Source organism: Aotus nancymaae, unplaced genomic scaffold (assembly GCF_030222135.1).
Source record: "Aotus nancymaae isolate 86718 unplaced genomic scaffold, 86718_ANA_hifiasm-v0.15.2.pri h1tg000009l, whole genome shotgun sequence".
Lineage (NCBI taxonomy): Eukaryota > Metazoa > Chordata > Mammalia > Primates > Aotidae > Aotus > Aotus nancymaae.
The window spans coordinates 338,318-365,078 of NW_026988420.1; the positions used below are offsets into that span (position 1 = coordinate 338,318).

The following is a 26,761-nucleotide window of genomic DNA, read 5'->3' on the forward strand; positions in this document are numbered from 1 at the left end:
ATGTTATTTTAAAAATATTATATAATGACGTGTCAACATTTGGAAGCTTTATAACTCAGTGAGCCCATATTTCCAGATGACTGATGACGATGTTACAAAATCAAGAATAAGCAGAAGATCCAGCCAAAGTACAAGGATATTACATAAAGGGCTTTTACTGTAAAAGAATAGGAAAAATTCACATTATTAAGAGAATATTAAGAAACTACTACTTGTTGGAGTTACTTGCAAAGTTCTGATGTAGTATCAAAGAAGAATATCTACAGTTTTCCAAAAAAGTTACTGAAATACTTCCTCCTTTTGAAAATACATAAGGTAGTATTTTCTTTATATACTTCAGCCAAAATAACATATTACAATAGATTGAATTCAGAAGCAGATATAAGAACCCAGGTGTCTTCCATAAGTCAGACATCAAAGAGGTTTCCAAAATTACTGTATTCAATACATTTTGTTTTGCAAATACTTTTTTTTTTTAAGTCTAGATGTAGACATCAGACTAAATTCTGGCTAATGGCGTACATGTAGAAATGGTACATGCAGGCTGGGCGCGGTGGCTCACGCCTGTAATCCCAGCACTTTGGGAGGCTGAAGTGGGTGGATCACAAGGTCAGGAGTTCAAGACTAGCCTGGCCAAGATGGTGAAACCCCATCTCTACTAAAACAATAGAAAAATTAGCTGGGCATGGTGGCAGGTGCCTGTAATCCCAGCTACTCAGGAGGCTGAGGCAGAGAATTGCTTGAACCCAAGAGGCGGAAGTTGCAGTGAACCGAGATCATGCCCCTGCACTCCAGCCTGGGTGACAGAGTGACACTCTGTCTCAAAAAAAAAAAAAAAAAAGAAAGAAAGAAATAGTACATGCAACTTCTGGCAAGTTTTCTTTTTTGTTTTCTCCCGAGTAGCTGGGATCACAGATGCATGCCAGCATGCCTGGCTAATTTTTCTTTCTTTCTTTTTTTTTTTTAAGCAGAGACAGAGTTTAGCTACATTGGCCAGGCTGGTCTCAAACTCCTGACCTCAAGTAATTTGTCCACCTCAGCCTCCCAAAGTGTTGGGATTACAGGCGTGAGCCACCGCACCTGGCCATGGCAAATTTTCTTAAAGGGAAGGGGTGTTCCTTCTTTTTCTTCTTCCTTTCTGCTAATTGAAATGTGGACTCAATATCTGTTACTAAATTAGACTATGCAGAAAAGAGTCAAGCCCTATGATTGGGAGATTTGGAAAACTTCAAGGAGCCTGGTCCTTCCAGTAACTCCTGGAACTGCCAACCTAACTGCTGTTATTCCCGAAGAGTACAACGTCCACACAAATCTCAAGACAGTCTGGTGTCCATGGTAACTTCCCCCAGGGAGAGCAGAACTAGCATTGATAGGCTAGTTCTTTTACTATCAGAAAGTTTTACTAAGCCAATAAGTGGTACTAAAGTTGCCAGGATAAATAACATCTATCTGGAGAGCTGGCTAGAAACAACCAATCCCCTTGAATGCTTCTTACAGAGCAACAACTATGATTGATATTTTCTACTCACTTATAAACTGCATGATTTTAGCCCTATGCTAAATCTTTCTAACAGGTATTAGATTAGACCAGTGACTACTGTCATCCTGATGAAGATCCAGCCTTATATCCAAAACCAAAGCACCCTGTGCCTAAAAAGTCTGTACTAATCTGACTCACAATAGTGAGGCATCTTATTTCTGTAAAGGACAGAGGAGGGCTGGAAAGAAGAGCAGATTTAACTAATATTTACTAACTAACTGCTACGTGCCAGGAACTGTGTTAGGTGTTTTCATACACATTATGTCACCAGATTTTCACAACCATCCTCCCACTTTCCCATGAGTCTATAAGACAAGAAAAATATTTTTTTCAATTGTCTTGTAATAGTGGTTCTTAAACTTTGTGGTCTGAGGGTACTTTACACTCACACTCCTAAAAATGATTGAGGATACCCCAGAGAGCTTTTGTTTATGTGGGTTATATCTATTAATATAAATATTCAAAATTAAAGCTGAGCATTTTTTAAAAGTATTTATTCACTTCAAAATAATATATCTATTATTTACTAGATGTATTACTGAAGCTAAGATGATTACACATGGTAGATAGATTGACTCATTCACATTAGATTATTTCATTATAGAATTTCATCCATAAATATATCACAATGTATTTCTAAAAGATCATGGCTTTTAAAAATTAAAATAACAGCAATACTATCACACCTAAAAAATCAACATCGGTTCCTTAATATCATCAAATACCCTCAATTGTTTCATGACTTTTTACAGTTAATTTGGATAAAGATCCAAACAAGGTACCCATTTTATTTGATGTTCCTCAAACCTATTAATTCATAGGATACTCCTCTTTCTTTTCTCCTTGTAATTCATTTGTTAAAGAAACTGAGTTCTTTGTCCTATAGAATTTCTCACATTTTGGATTTTTGTGATTGCAGCCTTATGGTGTCATTTAACATGTTCCTCTGCCCTCTGTATTTCTTGCAAACTAATAGTTCTAACTAGAGACTTGATCAGATTCAGGTTCAATTTTTTGACAAGAACGTCCCAGAGATGGTGGTTTGCTCTTCTTGCATCTTTTTTGTGGTATGAGGATTGAAGAATGTGTTGAAACTCAAATTATGATAATATTATTCTATAATCCTTCTATATGTGTTAGTTACAATTCTTCTGTAAAGTTTTCTTTCATCAATTAATTAGTGAGTTTGAAGTATCATTTGTACAGGGAACAGGGTAATAAATGCTTACTTCTTCCTATTTATCAGTTTTGTGAATAGTGATTTGGTTCCCTAGCATCCTATAAAAGGGACTACCAGGTTTCTCATGATTATCATTATGAACTTATAGATTTTAACACATTTTAGGTGTTTTAATAATTTGTTTTTTAAATCAAATTATCTCATCTATGACTAGTCGGAGACATTTCAAGTGGGTCTTGAGTCTTTCTAACATGAGTATATTGGTCTTTGACAGTTTCTTTGCTTTCTCGTATGACAAGATTTTCCAGCTTCTCTTATACATTTCCTGCCCATGTAGTGAAAAGTCTGATCTGGCCCAAAGAGAGTGCTGGCCTTTGCCTTAGCTTCCAGAAAGTAATCTATGTCATACCTGATAGAAATGTCTTTGTTTAGGGTGGAGCTGGCCACACCAGAAAGACTAACCATGTGACTTAGGCTGAGAGCTGTGGGTTATGTGGTATCAGTCAATCTGGAAACTGAGATCAGTCATGTAATCCATCCATCCATCCACTCATCAATCAAACCTATGTAATGAAGCCCCAGTAAAAACGTTGAATGCTGCAGCTCAGGTGAGCTTCCTTGCTTGGCAACATTCCATGCCTATTATCACACACCAATGCTGGAAGGGTAGCATGTCCTGACTCCATGGAGCAGAGGACAACAGTGGCTTCACATCTGGACTCCTCCCAGACTCGGATCTTTGTGTCTTATTTTGGCTGATTTTAGTTTGTATCTTTTCCCTGTAATAAACTATAACCACAAGCATAACAGATTTTAGTGAATTGTATGAGTTCTTCCAGTGAATTATTGAAGCTAACGGCGGTAGTTTGGGGGAATCCTCTGAACTTGCAGTTGGTGTAAGAAGTGAGAATAGTCTTGGGGACTGTGACCTCTAATTTTGCAGTTTGGCTAAATCTGGGCACTTCCTTCAGGTTGGCAATCAGTTCTTACTCTAAGGATCCCTGTCCCTTTCAGAGAGAAATGATATTTACATAACACAATTTTGGCACCGGGGTGCTCACTGCTATTGGGTGGGTGGTCATTGTTTCTAGGCCTTTTCTGTGAACAAAGTTAGAAAAAACTTTTCTCTCTCCCTCTCTTTTTTAAGAGAAAATCTAGTACAACCTCATACTGATGTTTCCGATTCAAATTTAGGATTATAGGTAGGTTTTTATTTCTTGGATTTTATATCTGTAGCTTTTTAATATGGAAAATCTTGGTATTTATATATAGAAAGTATTGCTTATTTTATCCTACTATATAATATTTTCACAATAGCAATATCAGTATTATTACTAACAGTATGATGACTGAAAACAATTTCTTTGTAGTAATTTTTTATCTTTTGGAAATATAGTCAAATTCTAGATCACTTGAAATAGTTTCTTTCTATGTAGCTAAGCATTTACTCAATGGTTTATTAGGTCTATGTTTTATTTTGCTTGATTTTTAGGTATTATCTTTTCCCTCTATTTTAATTTTTGTTTTGTATTTTAGGTAAACCATGTGCATGGTTCTAAAAGTCAAACTTACAAAATGAGCTATGTTTAGAAGTCTAGCTTCTACTCTTACCACATTTTTACAGTTTACTCTTTTTAATGACCTACCTTATTCCATTGCTGTACATTTTTAACTGTAGATAAAAAATTCCGCCAGGCGCGGTGGCTCACACCTGTAATCCTAGCACTTTGGGAGGCTGCAGTGGGTGGATCACCTGAGGTTGGGAGTTTGAGACCAGCCAGACCAACAAGGAGAAACCCCATCGCTACTAAAAATACAAAATAAGCCAGGCGTGGTGGCGCATGCCTGTAATCCCAGCTACTCAGGAGGCTGAGGCAGGAGAATTGCTTGAACCTGGGAGGCAGAGATTGTGATGAGCTGAGATCATGCTATTGCACTCTGGTCTGGACAACAAAAGCGAAACTCTGTCTCAAAAAAAAAAAAAAAATCCAAATTCAGCATATTTATCAAATGCAAATGGCATCACTAAAGTAGTGCCTAGAAGAGTAGAAGTCGGTCTTTTTTTCCAGTAAAGATGGAGTCTCACTTTGTTGCCCAGGCTAGTCTCGAACTCCTGGGCTCAAACAATCCTCCTGCCTTGGCCTCCCAAAGTGCTGGGATGACAGGCATGAGCCATTGTGCCCAGCCTATATTAAGATTTTTTATTTTTATTTTATTTTTTATAAAATTGATCACCAATGGCCAATGAATTATTAAGTTTTAACAAGCTCTATTTTGTACATAATCTGCAAATGTAATCTTTAATTCTACATGGCTGAACTGTCATAATCAAAATGCTTACAGTCAAAATTAATTTCCTAAAATAACTTTTAATTTACTAAGGACTATAAGTAAACTAGAAATTCTTAAACAATAAACACAACCTAATATTACTCTTGCACAGGTGAGTTTGGCCACAGTGTATCTAAATACCTCTGGGGGACTTGTGAACTAAAGGGACAGTGAACTCACACTGCGTATCCTCCATATGCACCCGCTGCCCATTTCATGTTATTAGAGTTTCTCAATATTCAGTTTTCAGCAGTGTCTTACTCTATACTAATCTCTGAGTGATTTCCTCTGCTTCCATAGTTTCACCTTTCCTCTGTATGCTAAAGACTTACATATTTATATCTCTAGCTAAGACTTTTTTCTTAAGTTTTAAGGAAGATTACTCAAAGAACTTACCAACCCATGGGTCCCATTGTTTCAGCTCTAGTTTTTCCACGTTTTGCCTCCTTAAGCAGTTCTTCTATGGCTTTCCTGATAAGAAAAAGGAAAACATTTGAGAGGCAGGCACCCTACTAAGTTCTGAAAATCAATTCATTCCAGGTCCATGATCTTGGGACAGGAACTAACTTTTGAGGCATGACTGCTGGGCAAATTGTTTTTTAAATGGTTGACAATTTTGAACACATAAATTAAAAAGAAACTTTTTTTTTTTTTTTGAGACGGAGTTTCGCTCTTGTTACCCAGGCTGGAGTGCAATGGCGCGATATCGGCTCACCGCAACCTCCGCCTCCTGGGTTCAGGCAATTCTCCTCCCCCAGCCTTCTGAGTAGCTGGGCGCACCACCATGCCCAGCTAATGTTGTATTTTTAGTAGAGACGGGGTTTCACCATGTTGACCAGGATGGTCTCAATCTCTTGACCTCGTGATCCACCCGCCTCGGCCTCCCAAAGTGCTGGGATTACAGGCGTAAAAGAAACTATTAATAAAGAGAAGCAACGCTGAAGAGAAAAAATGACAAACTGAAAAAAATATTTTCGATATGAGACAGCCAAATAATATATCTTTAATATAAGAATGTTCTTTTCTTATTTGAATAACCAACAGACATGAACAGCTGAATATGTATATATCTATAGTTTTTCAAATTGACTGTTAGTCAAAGGAATACCAGTGAACTCAACAAGGATAAATGTTTCTGCCCATTAGTTAGTGAGGGGGTAGAGATATGGATACCTTCTTCTCTCCTAATGGAGACTGAAGCTGACTAACATTTCTCGAGGACAATCCAGCAACACAATAAAGAACTTAAGAACAGTACGTACCAGTTAACCTAGAAATTTTACTTTGTCCTATAAAAATATTCAAATAAGTATGCAAAACTCTATGTACAAGGATATCTAAACTACTTGTTAACAATTAAAGAAAAAAGCAGAAAACTTAAATATTTACTAACAAAGGACTGGCTAAATAAATCATGACATATCCACATACACAGAAGATTAGACAGTCATTAAAAATGAAGACGAATGAATTTTTGGCAGAGAAAGACACTCATAACATATACAGTATATAAAGCTGGGTAAAAAAACAGTATGTGTAGAATAATCTAAATTTCAAGTTTATTTACATATATATGTTACATAGAAAAACATTTGGAGAAGGCTGGGTGTGGTGGCTTATGGCTGTAATCCCAGTACTTTGGGAGGCTGAGGTGAAAGAATCACCTCAGATCAGGAGTTTGAGACCTACATGGACAACCTAGCAAGACCTGGTCTCTAAAAAATAATAAGAAAGAAAAAAAAAGAAAAACGTTTGGAGGGATGTTATCAAAACAGTAAGATGAGTTTTAAGGTGATTTTTTTTTGTTATAATGGTACTATTATAATACTACCATATACTATTTAATCTTCAAATGATATTAACATTCTGTTTGTTTACAAGAATGTTTTATTTCATGTTGATTTTTATCAAAGTAAAGCATGCACATAACTTAAAAAGACAAGTATTATTTAAAAGACTTAAAATACACCAGTCTTCTACATTATCCTGCCCTACCCACCAAAGAAAACAATTTCAACTTTTCATCTGTTTCTCATTTTTTACCTCCATATTCTTAATACTATGCTTTAAAACTATTTCACCACTTCTTAATCTTCAAAAATACATCTGATTGATTTTGTAGAACCATTTTTAAATAAACTCTTACTGAGATATTTGAAAGACGTCTTTTTAATTAACTCAGCAGCTTGACACTTTCTGATCCTTCCTGGGAGGGCCCACTGCTGCAGGTCAATGAGGAACTGACGTGCTTGCCTATTTGCCCTCTGGACTTCCTCAATCACAGGTTTCACAGCCCAGCCTTATGGAATCACAAGAGGTAAGTGCATCTGATGATCACATTTGCTGTTTCTTCCAGCTCTTTAGAATAATGATATGGCCGGCTGAAATAATCTGGGGACTTTTGGCCGGCTGAAATAATCTGGGGACTTTGTCTCTTACTGTAGTTCAAAAAAAATTTATCCTAATTCCAAAAGAGATCCTTTTTCACCCTTATAGATTTAAGTTAAAAAAATTAAAGTGTGTAAATATTCCAAATATGCCTCTTCCTTTCCCATAAATTAGTGTGGTAGTTTCAAAATACAAAGAGATAATCAATCATACTTAGATCCACCTATGTGCTCTCCTTCTGTCAAAATAAATGTTCAAAAATAATCAGGAAAAAAACTGTTTGGGGCAGTTCCCCAATCACGAACAAAATATATATCAGTTATAAAAAAACTAGAATGCATTTTTCCAAAAAAACTATGTTAAAATGTTTGCCTAGTTTTCTGGACCAGACTACAGAAGCTTATTTGAGTGAGAATCCAGCTGAAATGCTATACATCTAACTGCAGAAGATACTCAGCAAAGATTCTTGCAGAGACCCTGAAGGCACATTCCAGGTGCTTTCAAGAGCTATGAATTTTGACAGTGACTCTTCTTTAGTTTCAATTCTACTTAAAACTGCCTCCAGCACTGTTATAAACTTTACCTGGCACACTTAAGGATGCCTTCTGGTTTACGAGTACAATCAAAGAGAAAAGAAGGTATATGTATGAGAAAGACTGCCTGAGGTGAAACAGATTCACCAAGGATGAAAGACCATAAAAAGAGAAGTAGAGACTGGGTAGAAGGGTGCTCAATCAGCTGGTCTGCAGTGTTCTCATAGGTAAAGGGGGCTTAGCCGCTGTCCACAGTCAATGTGGTGCAGAGTGACCCATTCCCATGGTTGGGATCTATCCAAGTTAGGTATCTGCAACTGGTTTAACAACGACTAATGCCAATATAGAGCTTTAAGTATACCAAGTACTATCCTACATAACCATGATAACATAGTTATTACCACCAGTTTACAAATGTGGAAGTGATATTCAGGGACATTGACTAACTTACCCAAAGGAACACTGCTAATGATCAGGGAGGAGAGGGCAACAAGAAAGAAGAACAAAGCAAGCAAAACTCAACCTCTGTTTTTAAGGCTAGGTATCATCTGATCCTTCTATTAGACCATCTCCTCCACAAACATCTGCATAGCAAATCCTGGAGAAATCGTTTATCATTAAAAGGCAAAAAATAAAATAAATGGGAAAAGAAAAAGGCCTAACAGAGTGTCATTCCTGCATTCATTCAAAGAGAACTGGGGGACAGGCTGATACTGGAGAGGCGGAAGGAATGAAGGAAGACTGATCACTATTTTCTCCTAAGAATGTTGAGCATTCGCTACTTCCCACCCAAAATTCTCCTGCATAAGCTCCCTCTACAGAGCTTTACTTCCAAAGAAGAAAACAACAATTTCTAGCAATCACATATTCTGACCTTTAAACAGTATCACTACCTTCAAAATTAAGAGGAAAAAGTAGCAGCTTCCCCACTACTGTAGCCTCTGTTGTTTCCTCTAGAAATCTCATTAATGAATTATAGGGCAAGGAAATTATAAATCCAGTTTCTACTCTACATTATCACTGAGACAAAATACTTAAATTATCAAAGATCATGAAACATCAATATGCATGAAACAAGATAGTTTTTAATAAGACGAAGGAAGTGTAAACTGTAATTAAAATACAGGAAAAGCAAATAGATATACAAGAACCAAGTACATATAGACCTTGAAACAATTAAAAAATTATTCAGATATAAAAAAAGGAAAAAAAAGAAAAACAAAAAAGACAAAAAAATTATTCAGATACAAACTTAGTTCTTGGTATACTACTTTTTATACTTGATTCTTGTCAATATCTTGAAGGTTTCTTTGTAAAACCAATTAATTGTATTAGAATACTAAGTTCCATGGAAACCCAAGAGAGCTGGGTCATTAAGCAGAAGGTTTTCTGGCACAGGAGCAAACCACAATCAATTTTCAATGATCCATGTGTGTATTATCTCCAGCCAATTTTCCATCCTAGCCCAGCTTCCCCAGGCCTGCCTGTTCATTCCATTAACCAGCTGGTACATGCTTAAGGAATGTCAACTGATCATAATAGCAGCTTAAATAAAACCCAAGTGGGAATGCAAATCTGGTACAAAATCATCTTAAAATCCAAAGTCAAACAAATTAGTTTTGAGTTATCTGGGTCTGTTTCTTTTTAATCACTTTAATCAACTGAGGGTTAACTGCTTCAGTATACAGAAGGGGATAGCAAGAAATTGAAGGCAACTGAAACAAAGCACCAGAAATTGAGAGGCAAATTAAATAATAAAGAACATAGGAAAATGAGAATTTTAAAGAAATAAAATCAGAGAGCTAAATCTCAAATAACTGCTCAAAAAAAAATGACAGAGTCAGTCAGATGGAGCTATAGGCATCTTCGTGCGATGGTGAAGGCAAGTTAGGAACATAAGGCTCAAAGTTTTCCTCATTTGTGTCTCTCTGTCTTTAAAAAGTCTCCTTTGATCAGCTAACTATAGAGTACAGTATCTGTCACATGATGGACAGAAAAACAGGTTCAAAACAGGCAATACATCGTTTAATAAGACTACTCTCTTCTTGATGTGTTCAAACAAGCATGACTTGGTGACAAGAACAGAGACTTCTTAGAATATTGGCAGAAATGACTACAGCACCATTTGCTGCTGTTGACTGGAAGTCATCTAAAAGGCCAAACACATTATCAGTGCTGAAGGCAAACTGATAGTTTGTGGAGCTGTCCACATATAAGTAAAAGAAATCTTGCTATGGCAATCTAAATTTCTTCTCATAATGGAGTGATAAAGCTTAGAGAGAAAAATGGAACTATCTACTTGATCTTCAGTAAAGCTTTGATGTCAGATCACAGATAAAAAAATATGGACAGATGATCAAAACACTCTGAACATCTGCAAACCACTGCTTATAGGTTCATAACCTACCAGTAGTAAATAGTGGTTTAGTATAAATAGTGGTTTATCATAGGGATCTGTAGAAACCTAAGGACAAAGTTTGGGATCTTTATGACTTAGTATTTTGATTACAGACATAGACAAAAATTTAGAAATAAGTCTGGGGTCATGCATCAGTTCTAAAGAAAGGTAAAAAAAATTCAAATTGTGAAAAGCGTTTTTACAGACAAGATAAAAATAAAATTCAATAGGAACGCTGAGGTCATCTGGGAAATGAAAATAATTATTCACAGACATAAACTAGAGGCAAAAGAAATTAATCTGTACATTTAGTTAAATTTAACTAATCTATATCATGCACTTGCTAAATATAAGGTACTGTGATTTATATGGCGAACAAGGCTCTTCCCTGAAGAGGCTGTTAGGGACTGCATATAAAATAAAGAGCCATATATGTACTTTGAAAACAAATAATGGATCATCTCGGAGGGAGCTCCAATATTCATTTATACTAAAATCATGAGAAAAGGTGCCGAATTTTTAAGAACTTATGCTGGTAAAAGACTGGAAGATGACAGAAGAACATGAGTTTGAAAGGAAGATTAATGAGATCCTTTGTTGATTTCATGCCCACATGAACTAAAGAGATACAAGAAAGTAGTATTTTAAGCACTGGTGGAAAAATAAGACAAAGATACTGCAGACTGCTTTTTGCAATGATGATAATGATTACCTCATGGGGTTGTTATGAGGATAAAATAAGGTATTTGATTTGGAATCAAGTATTCTGTATTTTATAAAAAGCACAAGAAACATGATAGCTATTTTTACTTGACTACACTCCTAGAGGTCAGAGAACTTGTCTTTTTCAACCTAGTTTTCTCTATGCCTGGCACATGATAGGTACTAAGTTAAGATCTGGGGAATAAATGGGTTCTGGGTATGTGTGGGACATGACACAAATGCAAGGATTTAAAAATAAAAATACTATATCTGTAGCCAGAATAGATGATGATGGGTGAAATGTAAGAGGAGGAAAGACAAAGGAGGTGAAAAGAAGAGAAAAGAGAAAAAGATAGTATGTCACTGGGCAAATAAATGTAATGAAAAAAATGAATAGCTACAGGCTCCTGAGGGAGCAATCCCCTGCAGTGGCCAAACGAACAGGGGCACAACAGCAACACGTATCCTTAGTGTCATCAAACATTAGGGCAGACTGGGAAACCACAGACACTGACCAAAGACACAGAATGAGGCAGAGCTGGAATCTTTTCTGTCAGGATTGAGGACTTTGATCCTTTAGGGCTGCCTGAAAATCTCCGGAAGGTTTCAGATCTAGAAAACACTTTTCCCTTTAGTGAGCTACTGATCAGAGATAAATAGCCTTTGTTTAGCTTCCAGTATTATTCTTTTTCTTCATTATAAGTGGGCAAAAGCCCACTTCATTCATACATTTTAACATCCTCTGAACTCCCTTTCTTAGTGGAGATGCTAATTGTGTTTCGAGATGACAGTGCCTAGTGTTGGAGTACTGGGTGCCACTACAAAGAGGGTGAGATATCACAGTGGGGCTATTGACCTGTCTGTGCAAGGCCTTGCCACACAGATGCTCTGTGGGATCACCACATCTAGAGCCTTGGCTCTAGCAGTCCAGAGACCTAAGATGGCTTAGACACTCTCACCAACTGCAACACTACATTTGCTGTTACATGCATAGGGAGCTTTGCTCAGGCCATGCCCTCCGTCCAAATCACTCTCCACTTACAACCTTCTCACCAGACACTCAGCTTTGACATTACTCTCTCCACCAAGCCTTTCCCAATCTCCCTGTTTGCTCCACATCAATAGATGTAACCGCTCCTTTTTTATAGGCCCACTGAGGGACAAATGAAGTCCCCATACAATATTTCCAAATATGTAAAAGTTATAAAATAAGCTAAAAAGATTAAAATATATTCCTTTCTCCTATCTTGACAAATATGCCTTCATTACAACAAAAATAAAAAATATTTATAACCATTTTTTGAAATGGCTAAAAGTCAGCAAAGTATCAAATAACAGGATTAACTTATTGCACATATTGATTATTCTGTTAATGAGTCAGTAACATTTGGATTAATATGGAAAGGCAGAAATAATTTGTATATATTTATTCCATGAAACTTATTTTCTTGCATTGATTTTAATAAAGTCCCTAATTATATTGTTATAATCAAGATTTTCATATAAATTAAACACGGTTTCATTCCTTACAAATTATAGGAAAAGGAGCCTTGTAAATACTTTGACTTGGGGCTATCTAGGAACACTGGATGTGTAGGAATTAATATAGAAATTTAGCATATGGCCCAATTGCTATCAAGCAAATGCTGAGAGAGAACTGTGAATTTAGGGATTCAATATTTCACATGAGATGTAAAAGTATGGTGCCAGGCATTTGTATTGAAAAAGCGCTGCCCCTTTTTTTTGTAAGCATAAGAGTATACAGTCAGCCCTCTGTATCTGTGGATTCAACCAAACATGGATTGAAAATATTTTTTTAAAGAAGCAAAAAAAAAAAAAAAAAAAAAAAATACAATGAAAATAACATAAACAAAAACCAATATAGCATAAGAACTATTTACATAGAATTTACATAGCATTACTAGATTATACCTAGCACAATGTAATATTAGTAATAAAGGATTACATAGGTTATCGGCAATCTAGAGATAATTTAAAGTATACAGGAAGACGCATGTAGGTTATATGCAAATAGTATCCCATTTTATATCACAGACTTGAGCAACTGTGGGTTTTTGTATCCACAGGGGTCCTGGAAGCAATCCCCCAGGGATACTGAGGGAAGACTGTATGTCTATAAACCATAATAGTCTAAAAGCATTAAAAAACAAAATGTAAAATAAGGAAATAATCTATGAATCAGTGTCAAATTTCTTGTATGTTCCACATAGACCTACATATATACAAATATAAGTGTAATATGATTTAATGTTGCAAAATGTTACTCAGTTTCCAGGTGCAACTATTTCAAGTACTGTGTTAAATCATGAGTATCCTCAGAACCATAAACTGAAATACTACAACAAGCAAGAAAATAGAAGCTGAGCACTAGTGAGAGACAATATTTTCTTACTGAAGGATCTATTGCATTCATGGCAAGATGAAGGATTTGACAAGATAATGTATTTTCTCTTTTAACTTTTCTGCTGCTCAAAACCTTTCCATACTCTAAAGTAGTATCCACTGGAAAGTCAACATTGGTACAATCTTCACATATTTAAACACAGTTTCCTTTAAGGATGCAGATCAAAACATGAGGAGGGTGTTTCCTGGATTATGAATTGCACTGAGCACTGGATCTCCACTGACAGAGGCATCTATATATTTGTGATATACAGGGCTGGCCTCCTCATCAAGGGTCCAGGCAATTCTCCTTTGAATACCATTATAATATGCATCACTAGGATATGATGAAAATTATAATGGTAACAATACTCATGTACCATGTACCTTACAGCTAACCCTCACAACTCTATGTAGCTACCGTTTCATAGATAAGGAAATAAGAAGAAAATAAGGAAAAGCCAAGAAACTCAACTAAGGCCACAATAGCCAATAAGTGTTAAGGCCTGGGATGTGAACCCAGGCAATCTGACTCTAGGTCCCAGGATCTTAACCCTTACACCACAGCTCTATTACAAAGCATGATCGCAGTCCTCAAAAAGCTCAGTCTAGGGAAAGAGGCAGGTAAAGCAGCAATATTTAATGGTACTTACCATGACAAAAACTGCTCTGGCAAAGACAAAACTCAAGTCCCCTCACCTGGACTTCAACATTTTCAAATCTGCAACTATCCATTTACAGATGGCCTCTGCGAGTGGATTACTATTACAGAGAGGTGACTTCTTCAGTAAAAATATGGGTTAATTCTTAATGTTTAGCTCCTAGGGAAAACATATTTCTTAGTTCATAAGACACCTACTTCACTGTAGGTCTACTGACCTCATTTTTAAAGCAGCAAGTATTTTTACAAATATTTATTCTTAAATTCTGATACAGAAAATACAATGATTCTTTTTTCATTTATATTATAAAACCTGAGTAAATGTGACATGGTAAATTTTTATATGAGCTATGAAGAAAAGCATCTCTTACTGAAAATAACTTTGTGGGGTGGTGGTGACAGGGTTATTTAGGAAATAGTAAACTCTGAACAGAAAAGCCCATGGACAATACAATAACAGGAAGAGTAGATCTGTTGATAAGCCAAATGTTAGGTTTAAAAATATTACAGTCTATGCTCTTCTGAAATATTAGTTGGGGGAATAAATCCACACAGAGAATATAAGGTCAAATAATTGTTGAGCTCTTTTACTCAATAAAATGTATTTTGCTATCTCTTTAAGAGAACAGATATTTTAGAGAACAAAACTGATAAAAACAAAACTGCAAAAGAAAAAGGGATTTAAAGTCTAGAAAGATGGTCGTGGAAGGGAGCCAATATCCAAGCAAAGAAAAGCTAATATGGCAGCTGCTTGAATTTAGTGAAGGATAGGAAAAATGCCAGAAGACCAAAAAGCAGAAATATAAAATAAAATTCAGACTCTCACCAAATGGCTGTTCAAAATGTAGACAGGAAAAATATCATAGAAATTGAACAAAAGAAAACATTACAATATAAGCCTCTAAAGTTTGCCTCTACAGCCTTTTTTTTTTTTTTTTTTTTTTTTAATGAGGGAGAAGTTTGGTAGGTATACTGTGCTTTGATAAAAACACTACATACCAGAAAAACCATCTCATCAAAAGCGGGGTCTGTAAATCACTCTCTTAATCCTAAAAGAGCTTTATTTTATACAAATCATCTGCAGTTTTCTGTAGACTGTCCTAAACAATACCTCAGAGTTCCTGGATCTCAGCCCCAAGGATGGCCTATTCAGCAGAAAGTCTGGTCAGCCCTGAAGCTATTTTCTTCAGTGTGTCAAGGCTGCAGTAATCTGCTAGAAAAGAAACTGTCCACCCCTTATAGATTTCAGTCTCTGATTCATCAAATGGTTATAAATTATACTCGGAGCTAAGAGCCAAGGAATAGGGGAAAAAAAAAAACATAAAAGAAAGTTCTAGAATATGTAGGATTTTGGCATCTGATTTCATGCTCTTTAAAAACTGTTTTCATTTAAAAACACATATAGAAATTAGTGTCTTGAAAATGCTATTTCAAGATAAATAATTTACCTGTCATCACCTGAATAAAGCAAGTTTTAACCCTAGGAAGAAAACATATGTATGATTATAATTCTTAGAAATCCGGCAATACACAATGAGATGGGAAGAAGAAAAAGCCTGCACTTCACAGACAACATCGCAGGTTCAGTGACAGCCGTTCGGCCACTCAGTACAAGGTAGAGTTCTGCCTTACAGACAAGAGATGATGAAGCAATGAAATAGATAGAAGGTGTAGCTCACTTTAGAGGGAGTGTGCTTCCCTCCTGCCGTGGGGACTGCCAGACCAGGCCTCATCTTGATCATCAGGCATTTTCTGTCTTTCACACTCTAGGCATCAAACATGGCTTTGAGGAATTATGGTGGTTTCCTCTACAAAACTGGCAGGGAGAGGCTGGCACATGCCTGTAGTCCCAGCTACTCAGAAGGCTGATGTGGGAGGATCGCTTGATCTCAAAAGTTTGAGGTCAGCCTGGGCAATGTAGTAAGACCCTATCTCCAAAAAAAAAAAAAAAAAAAAAAGTTAATGTATTAAAACCCATTGGTAAATTCTAAATTCTTAACTCTTTAAACCCTGCATTGTCAAGTTTCAAGTTGTTTTTCTGGTGCCAATTTATATAGCAACGAAATTAAGTAGGACAAGGTAATTTTAAATCCCATTTTACAATTAAAAACAGTTAATATATACACAAGTGTTTTGGGCAAAAACTGTATTTATATAAAGGAGTAGTTAATAGAATTAAGCGGTTAAACATACACATAAGCCTCACTTTGAGAGTAGCATCCCTTTAAGAAAATGTTTACAAAAGTTCAAAGTGATGAACTTAGATGGTTCACTGAACAAGTGCGCAACTGTGCAAATAAGGTTTTACATTGTCCTTCAAAGATCCCAGAGATGCTTCCTTCTTAGCTGGCCAAAGTTGTAGAGCTCTGGTACAATGCAAACACATTCTTACAGATGCTGAATTCAACAGCACAGGAGGAACCACTAGAAAGGCTGCAGAGATTAACTGAAAGGAGGGAAGCAGCTCATGGAGACTAATCTCTATAGGAGACAAACCCAAGGCATGGAAAATTCCATTACTGATTAATCCAACCTTTACTTTAGATCATACCACATATACCAACAACACCTCAGCTGCCAAAAGAAAGAAACAACAGAGAGTAATATAATTGATGATTCTGGCATCAGAAACGAGCTGCAAGACAACCAAAACCCAGCAAACTTTAACACCACACTTTTTCAGAGGCTTATAGATTATATGTGATGATATAACCAAGAAGGGAAATATGAAAGCATGTTCTAGAGCCAATGTTTATGCACTGTTTTACAAAATATCCAAAATTTAAACATAATCGTTTCTTGTCCATGAATTAAAATTATACTTTAAGTAGCCGTACATATTAGGACCATCTCATCCACTGAAACATAAACAATCTTTAGGGATGGAACAGCAGCTGCAGTTTAATTGGATGGAGCAATGCTAACAAAGAGTTTAGAACTAAGTTAAAAATAGAATAGGTACCCAATTGAGACTGCAGGGGAAAATTCTGAGAGACAGATCATGCTGATTATCCAAACAGCATAATTTGGCTTCCTCCCAAAGTCTAATACACTCTTACGCTTACCAAAAAAGGGGCACTGCATTTTCAGTACAAATGCATGGACCATACTTTCACATCTCATTTGAAATATCAGACCCCTAAATTTACAATTCTCTTTTAGCGTTTGCTTGATACAAGTTGGGACATACACTATATTAATATTAATTCCTATACGCCTAGTGGTTTTAGAAAAGTTCCAAGGATCTTTCACTATAATTTTCAAGGAAAAAAAACCAACAAAATGTTCAGGTAAAGACTCATTAAATACAATCTATGTTATTAAAAAATATAAGGGAAAAAAATTCTCAAATGTTAGACTTAGAGGCCATCTAGTTTAACTTTGTCACATAAAGCCAAGGAAATTATGGTTTAGAGAAGTTAACAACTTGTTTAACACTAAATAATATCTGGTTTTAGAAAATTTAACTCAAAATTGTTAACATTTATTTTTTTCCTTTCAAAGCCTAGATGGCATGTATGGTCACCCTAGGGAGAAATGATGAGGAGACAGATTATAATATTTTAGCCCAGCATCATTACCTTTAGAGGACAACACTGTAAGTACCAACACTAACACCATCTCAATGCTATCCGATGTGTCTATGATTATTGCGATCTGAAATACACAAGCTTCAGAGCAGAATTTCTTACCTGAAAAATTCAGACTGAACAGACTTACTCAGTAACTGTTCTATCTTTATGTAGTCCCTACAACATCTCTCAATGCTTTTAGAAGACAGACTATGCAGTTGTTCCTTTACGGTTTTAAATCTAGGACACCATTAAGTCACCTTAAGACAGTAAGAAAGCAGTCCACAATACAGTGGTGAGAAAATGAGTCCTAGTTCTGCACCTACTAGCTCTGTGATCCTGTGATATTCAAGGTCACAGAGCTATGCGATTAAAATGAAGATATTTCTACTACCCTTCCAGAATTCTTATGGGGATTAAATACAATTATATATATAGTTACTTTGTAACTATAAAGCACTGAACAAATCTGTTATTATTTTAAAAAAAATTTTTAATAACCATTTTATAGTTATAATTTCAATAGTAATCATAGATATACTATTGATAGTTATGTATATTAACTAAAATAATATCACATGCATGGCAATTTATAAAAAAATATATACTACCTCATTGAGTCTCAGAAGAACCCTTGGAATTCCTGTTTCCCTTTTATTGGTTAGGTAACCAAGGCTTAGGGAGGCTGCCTTACCTGAGGTCAACCAGTAAGGGGCACAGCTGACTGTACCCCAGAGCTTTCTGACTTCATATCCAGAGTCCTGTCAAATAACACATACCCTTATTTTATTCAATCCATGAATAGAAGTTTCTTTATTTTGAGGATGATCAAGTGCTGCTTTGGCACAATATAGATGAAAAAGTTAAAATGAACATATTTAAAGATAATGCTAATAAGGTTTAATAATATGGAAAATCGTATTTTCACGAACCAAGTATTATCAGTAGATCTTTATCTGGGTTCTTAACAAGTTATTCTTTCATGTATTTGATTCTTCTCACGTTTAAGATTTATCAAGAACAGCCCCATTTCCAACATGTTTCAGCTAGGCTGACAATTTTGTCTCTTCAACTGTCCTTGGAGCATATGCTCTAGCAACGCTGTTATCTTCATATGGGTCCAAGGCAGGTAACATCGACATCACGCCTATTAAAAGCTGAGTTTGGCTAGGCGTGGTGGCTAATCCCAGCACTTTGAGAGGCTAAAGTGGGTGGATAGCTTGAGTTCAGGAGTTCAAGACTAGCCTGGGCAACATGTCAAAACCCCGTCTCTACAAAAAATACAAAAATTAGCCAGTCTTGGTGGTCTGCACCTATGGTTCCAGCTACTCAGGAGGCTGAGGCGGGAGGATTGCTTGAGCCCAGGAGGTTGAGGCTGCAGTGAGTCAAGATCACGCAACTGCACTCCAGCCTGGGTAACACAGTGGGATCCTGGGTCAAACAACAACGACGACAACAACAACAACAACAACAACAAACAGTCTAAGGAGTAAGGACATCCTGGGTTCCTATCTACTTACTAGTCATATAACCTTAGGCTGGTTACCTAACTTCCCCAGGTCTCAGTTGCCTTTTCTATAAATGGTAAAAGACACTATCTACCTTGAAGGAGGATTAAACTGGTTTTCCTACCTGATGAGGCAAATCAGTTTTCTTACTTTACAGTCACAGTTACGTGTCTGTTAGGCTGTCTGCTTTTGGCCAGGAATAAGCCTAGTTGGCTTCCTCATGTTCTAGCTTGTTCTGATCCTTAATTGCTCTCTGATGGGGACCAATTTATTAGAACCAGCAAATAGGAAGGGAATCCTCTGCTTGCTTGCTACAAGTCTGGGCAGCAGACAGTGACACACCTGTAAGCTAACACTTCTAAAGACAGACATTTTCAGCACAACAGTTCCACATCATAAACCCCTAGAATCTCTAATGTTTCCCAACCATTTAAGGACAAAGTGCAATCTTTGCTCATGATTAGAAACAAACTAATCATAAGTTTCTAATCATAAATCCCTAGAATCCCTAATATTTTCCAGCCATTTAAGGACAAACTGCAATCTTTGCCATGTAAACAAACCAATAAACAAAAAGCAGAAGTAAAACTAGAATAAAAAGTAGAATCAAGTCTAGAAGGCTTCGATGACAAGATCTAATAAAGAACATAAATCCAACTCATTTACTCTGACAAGAACATGATGATGGTACTCTTTTACTATTCATCTTCAGGGGTGAATGAGGTGATAAATGAAGCTTATATTACCAATTTTATTTTAATCCCGTTTGGAAGCAATGACAACAACAAAAACCTCCCTTGTTAAGTATTCCAAGCACCAGTGCTTATGTTTAAGTATGCAGAACAGAGGAAAGAAGCAAATCAGGATCTGAAATAACTTTAGACGAGGGATCGCAAAGTTGGGTGATCCTTCACTTGAAATTTGAATTCCAATGAAAATTTATTCGTAGATTCCATGTAACTTACTAACAGTTGTAGACAAATGCTCATGAAGGCCCAAGGGAAAAGTGCAAGAGTCTTGTGGAGCTAACATGATAAAAATGGCACAAGAGACATCAAATTATTGAATGCTTTCAGTCTTTGTTTTATCCTTCAAGTGCTTTAGGTCACCTAAATAAAGACTGAGATTTCTGGCAATTTTCCACTGAAGTGAGGGAAAGTCCATTTCACAAAGCAAGGGCAAAATAAAACTTAAGCAATCCCACATCCTTTCACCCCATTAGTTTTTTTGAAATATTATTGGTCTGTGAATTCCCCAAATCTGAAACCACACAGTAGGTATATGGGTAGAACAGGTGCTCACAAAACCAACATTGTCAGCCTTTGGGTGGGGGGGTCAGTTCTCACTAATGTGAGATACAACGCAGCCAAGTTTGACCTTCTAGATACAAAGCCCTGCCTTCTTATGTGTGTATAAACAACATGCCCAGTTCTTCTTAGCTCTGGAGTCACCTACCTGGCAATAACTGTCAGATCTGCTTGGTTCCTACTGCATAGCCTACTCCTCTGGCATTCTGTCTTTGCCTGTTCAGGTCACCCTTTGCCTAAATGAACCTCTAGGTCTAACTCCTTCTGGACAGGCCTAGTCTCTTGTCATCTACATGTGACAGACTATGGAGTCGAAGACACACAACCACAAATTTGTGGTTCTCAATTCGAAGCTTACAGAATAGTTATGTCCATTTTTAAATTCAAGTTCAGCTTTTGGGGTATTTAATAAAAAAATAATACAGGGTCAATCTTCTATTCATTCACTTGATAAACATTTTTTGAACACCTGCTACAAGCCAGGCATTGTTCCAGGGGCTATGGATACATCAGTGAACATTCAAACAAAAATTTGTGCTTTCATGGAGCTTATGTTACAGTGTGTGTGTTTGAGGAATAGAGGGGAAGGCAATGTATAATGAATACAATAAATAGGTAAATTATATATATGTTAGAAGGTAAGTGCTACAGAAAAAAATACTACCAGGTAAGAGTGCTGGGTAGAGGGAGGGGGGCTGCAATTTTAATGAGGTGAAAGAGTTGGAATAAATGACACCTACTCTTCAGGAATTTAATACTACACAGCTCTTTGGTCTAGTTGGATTGCAAACTCTGTGAAGGTAGGCACAAAATGAAATTTGTCTTTGCATTCCTGGCACCTGGAAGACAAAGGAACTTTAAATAGCTGCTGGGAAAACAAATGCATGCATTCTGTTACTTTTTCAAAGCAATGCTATTTGTAGTAAATGGCATAGATTTACAAGATAGCTGATTAGGAAATGAGTGTACTATCTGGCATTGAAAAAACAGCATACCTTGGAATGAAATCCCTCAGTTCCATGTCATGGTATTCAAAAAAACAATCCTACAGCTTTTTCTCTACTCGAGTTCTGTTGGGAAAATCCCTATCACTCTCCCCATACTGCTGTTGCAAAGTAAAAAGGTCCATCAATCAACTTCAAGTGGGAGATACTCTACCTTTTTAGACCAACAGGGGACAAGATAACAGCTGAAGCATGGGATCAAGGTGGTGAAGATAGCAGTGTTAGAGGCTCTTGAGGACACAGAGAAGAAAAAAATGAAACAGCATATAAAGCATAACCACCCTTATCAAGGCTCTCTATGATGCTTACCCCCTACTCCCCCCAGCTCCTCCTCCCACTGAAGCCAAAAGATAGGCATGGTTCCTTGTCTCAATAATTTTTTGTGTTCTTGAAGCTTGTTACAGAGGTGGCTTTCTGAGTTGCAAGTGTCAGCTGATAAGTGTACAAAATAATGTCATAACAAATCATCAGTCCTTCTCCCTATTGTGGCATGCATATTCTGACACTGATATGTAATCATGCATACATTCATTCACTTTCTGAATAAACATTAATGAAAGCCTACTGTGTACCTGAGTCGGTTTTAAGTGCTGGGGATTCAGAAGCAAACAAGGACAAACCCTTGCCGCCAAGGAGCTACTTTTCAAGTAGAGTTAGACAATAAATAGATGAATATATAATATAATGTCAGTTGACAATGAGTACTATGAAGGAATATAGTAAGGTAAGGGAATAGAGAGTGATGGAGGTTTGTATGTGGGTGCATATGCCACTTTAGAGAAGGCGGTGGGTAAGCAGCCTCTAAGATGGTGCCAGGGATACCTACATCCTGGTATTCAGACCCTCATGTACTCCCCTCCTCTTAAGTGTCGGATGGACTTACTGAATCATGTCTAACCAACAGAATAGAGCAGAGGCAAAGGGATGCAACTTCTGAGAGCAGGGTATAAAAAGACTGGCTTCTGCCTTGGGTTCTCTCTAACTGTCAGGAAGCCAGCTCTCATGGCATGAAGCAGCCCCATATGAGTTAGCTTGTGGGTAAATCCTCTCCCATGCAAGCCTTGAGACTGCAGCCTGGATGACATCTTGACTACAGCCTTGTCAGACACCCTGAGTCAGAATCACCCAGCTAAGCTCCACTCAGATTCTTGACCCACAGAAACTTGAGAAATATTTGTTGCTTTCAGCCACTAAATTTTGGGATAATCTGTTATGCAGCAATGGACTAATACGCAGTCAAGGATGGTCTCTCTGAGCAAACAACTTTGGAAAGGGACAGGGCATGTGAAGATTTAGGGGTAGAGAGGTTCAGGAAGTAAAGGGCAAGTGCCACGGCACTGAAATGGTAATGTTAGGCTTATATAAATAAAAGAAGTGAGAAGGTCAGCGTGGCAAGAGTCGCAGGTGATGCTGTGGGGTGGCAGGGGGTTGGGGGGCGGCTCATGCAAGCCAGCCAGGAGGGCTCCTATGGATAATGAGACACAACCTGTACTATGAAGACCGTTAGTTTAACTACCTCTAACTGGCTTGAACAACAACCTGCTATATATCAATAGCAGTGGCTAATGTTTGAGTATTTAAGTGTACTAGAAATTGTGCTTAGTGCTTTATTTCATTTATTTTTCACAATAGCCCTATGTAGTAGGTGTTATTATTAGCCTAATTTTATAGGTAAGGAAACTGAGGCTCAGAAAGTTTAAGTCACTTGCCCACATTCATAAGACAGGAAGTGTAGAGCCACCAGGCCCTCTGACTTCAGAGTCCCTACCTTTTGCCAATACTGCCTTGAAAGAGGTCAATAGAGAAAGAGAAAGTCTCTCCCACCCGTGAAAAAGAAAAACAAAAATTGTAACCCCAAGGTGTTGTTTAAGCCAACTAGTTCGGTCTCTGCCTGATTAGATGCTTCAGGCTGCTAGATTTTCTCTTGGAGTCCTTTTAATAGAACAGGGGCGGGGGCGGGGGATATTATTTATGATTTTTTTGAGGTTTGACTCAAGTCAGGAAGCTAAAACTTGGAAAAGCACCAATGTAGCTTTTCTTTTTGAGCTATGCTAAATGCCTTGCATAATAGACAGGGAATATACTGAGGAACAGTACTAGATTAAAAAAATTGGGCTGGGCGTGGTGGCTCACACCTATAATCCCAGCACTTTGGGAGGCCCAGGCAGATGGATCATGGGGTCAGGAGTTCGAGATCAGCCTGTCCAATATGGTGAAACCTCATCTCTACTAAAAAACACAAAAATTATCTGGGCGTGGTAGCACTCGCCTATAGTCCCAGCTACTCAGGAAGCTGAGGCAGAATTGCTTGAACCCGGGAGGTGGACATTGCAGTGAGCTGAGATTGCACCACTGTACTCCAGCCTGGGTGACAGAGTCAGGCTCTGTCTAAAAAAAAAAAAAAAAAAAAAAAAAAAAATCAATATAGTCTTTTTAATGCGGTTTTTACAATCAACTGACCTAAATTGAGCCCTGGCTTCCTACCAATATTCCAGATACCTGGCATCAAGCCAGGTATCCATCTGCTATAGAAATTGCTTTTCTTTCTGCTTAACCTTTATCTTAAAGCTTAAGGAAGATTATGAATGTTCCATCAGAATCTTAATTTCTTTTTAAAAAGAGAAACACAATTTGTCTATGATTTTTTCTATATCCTATTAATAAGAATGCTATTTTAAAGTATTTTTCTTAAAAGCTATGGCTTTAACAGATTGATAACCTTCCAAACGGAGATCCTCAAATTCATATTCTAGACTGAAGTAAACAGAAAAATAACACAGAGGTCCTCAAATTCATATTCTAGACTGAAGTAAACAGAAAAATAACAGATTTTTTGTTTCAAAGTTTTCACCCTGAAGAAATATAAGCCAACCTAGCTTGTTCAACATCAACGATATTACAATAATAACATTAATAGATAACATTGATTGAGAGCATGCTTTACAGTTCAAGTACTGTCCTAAGCACTTTGAATATATTATCTAAATTAATGGTTACAACATCCCTATATGGTATTATTGTTATCCCAATTTACAGAAGATGACACTCAGGCACAAAGAGGTCAAACAGTGTATACAAGGTCACATGGCTAAAGTCTAGAGCCAGGATCAAAACCCAGGCAGTGTGATTCCAATACCTCTTAACTCTGATGTTACACTGCCTCAGTTTGCTATGCCTATGCTTACTGAAAAGATACCCAGGATCCCACACCTATCAACTTCTATTCCTAAGGAAGGTCTGTTTTGGCTGGGCATGGTGGCTCACACCTATAATCCTAGCACTTTGGGAGGCTTGAGTTCAGGAGTTCAAGACCAGCCTGGGGAACATGGTGAGACTTTGTCTCCACAAAAAAATAAAATTAGCCAGGTATGATGGCACATGCCTGTAGTCTCAGCTACTCAGGAGGCTGAGGTGGGGGGACTGCTTGAGCCTGGGAGGTCGAGGCTGCGGTGAGTTGAGATTGTACCACTGCACTCCAACCTGGGTAACGGAGAGACTGTCTCAAAAAAAAGAAAAAAAAAGTACTTTTCTAAAAAAGAAAAGTTCCATTAAAAGAAGCCCCTCCAATATACATACATATATCAACCAATCGAAAACACCTCCAATATCCTACATATCCTCCTTCCCACAGAGTAGTTCAATATTCTTTACTATAATTGTTAGGTAAACACATATACAGATTAAACACAGATGATAAAAATTTAGGCACTAATAAAAATCACAAACACACACAAGGCTGAAATGTACAATTTATTCCTCTAGAAAAGTTCATAATTTTGCTTTCATTGATGAATAATCTAAGCTCAAGTTTAAAAAAAAATTCTGGGCTCATTCCCTTTTATCCTTGGGCTCTCTTCTTGTATTTCTCTGCTCAAATGTCGCCTCCTCAGAAAGGCCTTCCTTAACTACTCAATCTGTGTTTTCTCCTTGTCATCATTCTTTTACTACCTGAAATTCTATTTGTTTGCATTTGTTTCTTTATTGTTTAACCATTAGAAAATAAACTGCACGTGGGTCAACTTGTTCACTGCTGTATCCTGGTCCCTAAGCTGTGCCTCCACATACTATGTATTCAATGATCTTTACGGAACGAATGAATGAAAACATTCCCTGTGAAGCAAGCAACTTGGTGAGCACAGACAGCAAGAGTCAGGCTGTTCACTGCCCTAATCTCCTCTCCCACTCTCAATTTTCACATCTGTAGCCCTGGCTTCATATCCTTGTAAAACACATGAATTCTTCTGATATGGGTCTGGGAAGGAGGTAAGGGTGGTTGCATCCACTAACTCCTATTAGTAAGGACAGGCTGGAAAGAAGAAATGAGAAATCCTGCCTTACTGGTTTTTGGTTGAGGGAGTGGTAGGATAAACAAAGGGGTAGTAAGTGAACCTGGATATGGGGCCTTTGGGGTCATCTGCAACTCTTCTATGACCTTCACCTCATATAGAATCTGTCTCCACGTTACTTCTTTTAAGCATTTTTTTAATCCATTCTTTCATCTCCTCTCTTACAACTATGCCCTCCTTACATTATACCTGGACTATTACAAATGTCCCCAACACACCACTGTCTTCCAGTTTCCTTCCACTCACCCATTCTGCACATGACATGGAACAAAAAACAAAAAAAACTAAAAACTTTATGGCAGTTCTAGCTTAAGAATCTTTAACAGCTCTCTTACACTGGGAAAAAGGAAACCATTTATTCCAGTTATTAATATTTTATAAGCCACCAATTCTCATTTGCGATCTTCAGTGGCCGACAGAATGGGTGCTCACGATGCTTCTGTAGTGTCTTTTACCCATCCCATTCTGCATTCATCACATAATACTCTACACTGAACATTTGGGCACTTCCTTTTTTCTTTTTCATGTGTACAGTTCTTGTCTGCGTTTTCCAAAACCACATAAGGCTTTTCAGGACAGACTCATATTCTCTTATTTCCACCATTTCTCAGCTCTGTGCTCCTATTAGGTACATACTTACTGTATAGTTAAATAATTAGAGATTTAGTAATACAAGTTTGAGAAGAATTCATCATGGAAAAAAAAAACCAGATCCACACAGCAACTGTACCAGGATAGTTTATAAGGCAGCAGAAGAAAAAGCAACATTAAGAATTTGAGCAGAAAAAGGCTGGGTTTGGGGGTCTTAATATGTACTTGAAAGCAGATGGGTAGATTTGGGTAAACTTCCTAAGAGCCCAGTTTAAGGGTTGTTACAAAGAATGACTT

General features: G+C 37.2%; 1 protein-coding gene across 3 annotated transcripts in view; it reads right to left on the reverse strand.

Annotated features, from left to right (window-relative positions):
* LOC105730067 (protein POLR1D) overlaps positions 1–26,761 on the reverse strand; it is a 45,840-nt gene that overhangs the window by 13,281 nt on the left and 5,798 nt on the right. For all 3 annotated transcript variants that reach the window (XM_012471076.2, XM_012471074.3, XM_012471075.3), the window contains exon 2: positions 5,448–5,522. In XM_012471076.2, the coding sequence (XP_012326499.2) occupies positions 5,448–5,522 (75 nt within the window). The remainder of the gene's footprint in view (positions 1–5,447; positions 5,523–26,761) is intronic.